This window comes from Poecilia latipinna, unplaced genomic scaffold (genome assembly GCF_001443285.1).
Source record: "Poecilia latipinna isolate Pla-1442-1.1 unplaced genomic scaffold, P_latipinna-1.0 Scaffold811, whole genome shotgun sequence".
Classification (NCBI taxonomy): domain Eukaryota; kingdom Metazoa; phylum Chordata; class Actinopteri; order Cyprinodontiformes; family Poeciliidae; genus Poecilia; species Poecilia latipinna.
This window is the reverse complement of record NW_015113427.1, coordinates 17,255-23,299: the sequence shown is the minus strand read 5'-3', so window position 1 is coordinate 23,299 and position 6,045 is coordinate 17,255. Positions and strand designations below refer to the sequence as shown.

At 39.1% G+C, this 6,045-nt stretch overlaps 1 protein-coding gene across 8 annotated transcripts in view; it reads left to right on the top strand.

The window, feature by feature from the left end:
- Nucleotides 1–4,510, top strand: part of megf11 (multiple EGF-like-domains 11) — a 113,245-nt gene extending 108,735 nt beyond the window's left edge. For all 8 annotated transcript variants that reach the window (XM_015047153.1, XM_015047159.1, XM_015047158.1 and 5 more), the window contains 3 exons: nt 821–865; nt 1,506–1,712; nt 2,843–4,510. In XM_015047153.1, coding sequence (XP_014902639.1) covers nt 821–865; nt 1,506–1,712; nt 2,843–3,018 — 428 coding nt within the window. In that variant the 3' untranslated portion in view covers nt 3,019–4,510. The remainder of the gene's footprint in view (nt 1–820; nt 866–1,505; nt 1,713–2,842) is intronic.
- Nucleotides 4,511–6,045: the final 1,535 nt, after the last annotated feature.

Below are 6,045 nucleotides of genomic sequence, written 5' to 3'. Positions count from 1 at the left end.
AGGATGAGAAGTATTTTTCTGAGAGAAAAAGTTAATTTTACTCCTCCCTAAAAAATTGGTTACTCTCTTTTTTTTTTTTTTTTTTTTTTTTTGCCAAAAGTAATTTAAGAAGCCTCAGGCCATTATTTTAGGAAGGTGATAATATAATAAATTGTCCAGTGAGGAGGATAAAGTCAGTAGAAATGCTGTTTGAGAGCAGAAGCTTGGAGATCTAACAATCATCACATTGTGCCTGTAATGCCTCACAAAAAAAAAACTAATTCAAAATAGTATTTTATACTTGGGATGAACTGGATGTTGTAAAAAAAATTATATATGATATATGTTCACTGGTTCATTTGGCTCAGACACTAGGGCATTCTAAAACTAGATTTTCATATTATGAAAGCAATTCTGATGTGCATTTTGGAAAATAAAATCCCTCTTTAGTTTTAAAAAAATAAATTGGACTTTTAGTAGCTTGGAATTTTTTTGGATTAAAACGCACCAGTATCTGAAAATGCTCAAAATTTCACTCTTCTTGACAAAACAGTCACTATTCAGTCGTTGGGGAGTCTTTATTTTTATAAATACAAATGTAAAACTTTTTGTACTCTTCTCCTGACTGATACTTTTTTATGAGCTCATTTTGACCCTCTGTAATATCATTATTAATTGTGTGTGTAGCAATAAGATACAAATAAAGGAAACCATGAAAAATTAAAGCATGACAGCTAAACCTTATTTCAGGTAGAGCCGATCCATCATAAGCAAACTGAAAGCTGAAACTGAATCTCTGTTTCTGTATAAAATGTTTGCCTTTCTTGTTTCACATTTTCAGAAGTTAAACAGAATGAGGCACAGCCACAAAAAGCATCGCGAAAAGGTAAGCAGATAACTTCACAACGCAGTTTTCAGGTGTTTTTAAAGTTTATCTCCAAGTGGAACGGCTAAAAGAATCTTTTCACTTTACAGCTGATGCGCAAGTTTTCTATTTGGATTGTTTTGTTTGTTTGTTTTTTTCTCTTTTGATATTAATTTCACAGCCGCAAAGTGTCACATCTGTATTTTTTCTGATTTATACAAGAAGTCTCTGCAGTCTGGACAGGATCATGGTGGGCTGAGCTTTTATCCGAATAGTAATTGCTTTCCATGGCTCGCTGCCTGATACGTCATTTTGTCTTCAGCGCTGGGCAGTCGATGGTGAATGTGAGAGACCCAGGGGTGTGAAGAGGGCTCTGCTGCGGTCTCTAATGAGGCCTCTTATCAGATTGATGAGACCGTTATAGATGAGATGAGCCTTCCACTCTCTTGCCTTTGTACTCTTATTACTATATACCACCATTAGTCACCTGTCGCAGACAAAAGAAATTCAGCTTCAGAATGGCAACAAGCTTCATTGCCATTCTCTTCGCCATTCTCCAATATGGGCTTAAATTCATGTATTAATACCGCCATTATGAGTCCGTGACAATCGCTTCATCTTTTATGATGCTGCATAAATCCTTGTCTTGTGGCAACTGCAGATTACATAAAGAGCTCCATGTGCAACAACAGCTCCTGCTCGCTGAATAGTGATAATCCATACGCCACTATCAGAGACCCACCCGGGCTGGCGTGCAAGCACACAGAGAGCAGCTATGTGGAGATGAAGTCCCCCTCCCACCGTGAAGTCCCCTTTGGAGGCACCGCCACTCTCCTGGGCACCGTGAGCAGGAACCTCTATGACGTTGGTGAGTTTGCTGTTGATTTCGATGGAAGCTTTCGGCTTTCATCTGCAGAGAGCCAGATATGATCAGATCAGATATGATTTTTTTTATTTATTTATTTACTTTAACTGCTCTGCTCTGGTCATTTTAAAGTGTCATTGCTGAAATTTGCTGTCTACCTTATATTAGTAAGTTTGTCGGTCATATAAACGTATAAAAACTGTTTTTAACAGCAAGAAAAATCCACTTTACCGATGTTCCCATAATGTCCCTGTTTACTTGTAATGCTTGTATGCGCCACCAAAAGTTGGCGTCAAAAGTCCTCACTGTTTTAAGTCCATTTACAACGTTCCTTTTTTATTTCATTTCTCCCCTTGCCTTACAGTAGAATTGGTGATTTGTTTTTGTTCCCTTAACCACTAATTAGCAGAAATTTGTGAGAAGAATTCTGTTTGTTTTGAAATTTGTATATTCAATTATTAGCCTTATTACTAGCTTTTCTATCATATTTATGACTCATATTACAGTTCATAGTAATTGTTGATTGTCTGTAATCAATATTAATCTGGGAAATAAAGAAGATTGCTCCCTAGACTGGTGAAGAATTCATTGAAAGTTGATACGTTAATTAATTTCACTTCAGTTTATTTCAGTAGCACTGATTCTCAACAAATGTCAACTCAAGGCACTAAACAAAGCAAACGGATCTAATTTATATACAGAGATGGATGGTTAATTCAGTAAAATATTGGACTGTTTAATCCACATATTTCAATTACAATTAGATATCAGTGCAGTTAACTTCAGGTTATATGCCAGTCTGTGAAAAGGTTTTCTCTCTATGGAAACTGAGCTGTTTGAATCATGTTATCAATAAAGTATATGGTGAAAGTAAAGGAAAACTGCCTGTTTTTTTAATAGGAAGAAACCTCCAGCAGAGGCAGCTGGCTCCGTGTGAGCGGCCATCTGCTGGACCCGACTGTGGTTTAGATCGGAAATTAGATTGCATAACTTAACAGATTGTGAGATTGGCTGGTTAATTAGCATTAGCATAATTTCTCGCGTCAGCGTTTCACCTTTCTCCTTGGCCTTACTAACGTACGTCTCTCTTTTGTTTTGTTTTTTTCCTACCTTTTCTCTCAAACTGTTTGCAGAGCCCACCGTGAGTATCCTGCAGGGACCCAACGGAATGGCCACAGGTTTTTCCCAGGGTCCTTATGATCTTTCCTGTGGCAGCCACATCCCTAGCCACTACGACATTCTGCCCATGCGCCACAGCCCCACACACACACCCCCGGCGCCCCCAGAAAGCCCCAGTTCCTTGCTTTAGGGTGAACAACCCTCCACCTGGCCTGGCAACCACAGGAAACCAACTTTCAGCCAATGGCTCTCCCTTTGTCTCTGTATGTGTTCGATTTGGTGCTGAGATTCTGAGATGGAGAGACAGCCACGACTCGACTGGCTCACTTTGGCTCTCTTCCTGTGACCTTGAGGGAAAATGAGGGGAGGAAAAAGTGTCCCACTCACCAGTGACTGTTAGCCAGTTTTATTTTGTTGTGGAGCTGACTACTCAGACTGCTGCCTGGCCTTTATATGGACCTCCTGATGTGGAACAGGGTTGTTCCGAACACTGCAGAGAGCAGGACACGTGCACTGAGTGGACAGTTTATTTACAGGGAGAGCTGTCCTTGTGCTCATTTTTATCCCATGATATATGTTTATTATAAAAGATCAGCAGAGTGTTTATAATGTCCTTCCTCCCGCCCCCAAACCAAAATTATTGTCCTGGAGAGAGAGAGAAGGTAGCATAAAGAGAAGCTCTGCTCATCGAACTCAGAAGTGAAGGAGCGTTTCCGGCGGCCTAAACGTTCGACACGGGACTGTGAAAACGAGTTTGAGCAAGCATGGGTAAAATAGAAAAATTGTTGTAATGGTTCTGTATTCGCTGTTATCCAGTAATGATCACACACATAATACTAATGTAAGCTAAGTTTTGTTGTTAACGAGGCCGTGTGTATCTGGACATGGTTTCAGCTCGCCAGTGTTCATGCATTTATTCCATTTATTGAGACTTTCAGACACAGAATCGGTCTAACATTTGACCCTTTTCTTCACATTAATGAAGTGCTCCAATCTTGTGTTGTTTTCCATGTGAAGGCTTTTTTTTTTTTTTTTTTTCTTGCAAATGTCTTGGTTTCTGTTTTAAGGTTATTGGATGCTTCGATCTTTTACGTTTTGTATTTATGAAGCTCTTTGCTTTACATATTAATTTATATTATTGAAGACTTTTTATTAATGTGGTTATAATGATGAAAAAAAAGATGAGCATGATCAGATAATGATACCCACCGATGTAGATAACACACAATTTATCTTCTTGTGAGATTAGCCGTGTCATTTTGTGAGCTGTTTTTGAAGTCACTTAAAATATTCTCTGTCAAATTGTAGATTAAAAATAACTTTTCATCTGACCAATGTAAGACCCAAAAGCATTTACAAAGGGGATTCATGTGTGATAGAAATCTGTTTCTAAAACCTCTTTTTTATTTTCCTATCAGGCTAATTAATTCTTTTATCTCGGAGATTGAATTTCCTTAAATCCATTCCACCCTCTGTTGAAGCAATAACATGTTGACAATCGATGCACAGACAGCGTTTCACTGGACGTCACCACATCTACGAGCAGCATTGTGACAGTTGATCTCACCTCACATGACTGTTTGTCCTACTAGGACACTTTTTTTCTAGTTGCTGTCACATAAATCTGGTTGTTGTTTTGGTACTTAAGTTTGTTTCCTATTAAATACCTCTTCTGTCACCAAAAACCTGTCTCATTCACATTGATACACTGGATAAGAACAAATAAATGTCCTTGATAAATTTAGCTAATGTTGCTCATTTAGGTTTGGGAGCAAAGCCACGCCTCAGCCCCGCCTCTAATCACTTGGCAAGCCTACTTGTAGCTGGCGCTCGCACACAGAACACTTTATCTTCTGCTCTCGACAGCACATCCCTGCCTCCCTTCATCATTCCATCCTGACCTTATCTCTACTCTTTTTCTTTACTGCAGCCTTGTCATTGTTGTTACAAGTCTTTTTTTCCTTCAATCCACTACTCGCCGTCCTTCTTTTTAACAAATCTTCCTTCTCTCTCAGCAAATCTTGTTTCTCTCCATTCTTGCAACAAATCCTCATTCGTTCTCCTTTTTTGAACAATTTGTGTAAAATGTCATTTGGCCTAGCTATTGTTTTTTTGTTTGTCTTGGAATGAAAGAAAAAAAAATCCCTTTCAGTTTCATCCATCCTCCACATCCCTACATTTGACCCATTTTCATTTTTGCTCCTTCTCATCTTTTTATAATTTTGTACCATCCTACCCATCTTCCTAATCCTCCCTTGCGACCCACTCATCCTCCTCATCTCTCTATTTGACCCCTTTTAACCCTACTTCTTCACACTCCTAGCAACCTTCTGTCATTTGATTAAAACTCCATCTTCATCCCTTTCATCCTTTTTTCTCTCATTTTGACCCCTTTGTTCCACCTATCCATCTTTATAATCATACTCATCCTTCTTTACAAACACTCGTCATCTCTTTTTCCTCCACCTCCCGCCCTATGACTCACTTCTATTCCACTCATTATTCACATCGATACTTAGGAGCCTTTTGCATCCCTGTCATCTTCCTCTTACCTTTTTACAACCCCTCATCGTCCCACTCATCACACTTTCCCTTGGTGCTCTCTTCCTTTTCATCCTTGTTATCCTCCTTTACCATCCATTTTATTCTAGTCATCCTTTTAATCTCTATAACCATTTTCATCTCACCCACGTTCCCTACTTGCTTTTTGCACATCGTTTTCACTCCCATTACCTAAATCATCTGTTTTTCATGCATTTTAAGCCCACCCATTGTGGATTTGTGATGCCATTTGCCTGCAGAGTCAGAAGCCCCACTCTTTTTCACCGTCCTCCTAACCAATAAAAACGAGACTCCTCATGTGCAGTGCAGCCCTGCGATCCAGCTGCTGTATTTCTACGTTCTCTCCTCTCTTTTATCGAGTCAGTGAACTCCCGTTGTCATTGTACGGTCCCTGCTGCTGTGAGATTTTCTGTCTAATAAGAAATCCAACTGTAATAGTAGATGCTCGCAGTCCAGACCTTGATTCGAGTTTTGAGGAGAAGAAATTCACTCCGGTAGCAGCTTCAGAGCTGCCATGTTCACACACAGGAATATTCTGTTGAAGGATTTTGTTTTGAATAGTCTTTGTGAAGAGATTTTAAAATAATACATGGAATTTGTGTTCTTGTGGTTGTATCCACTCCTTTACAAATATATTTATTGCCTTTTTTTGACC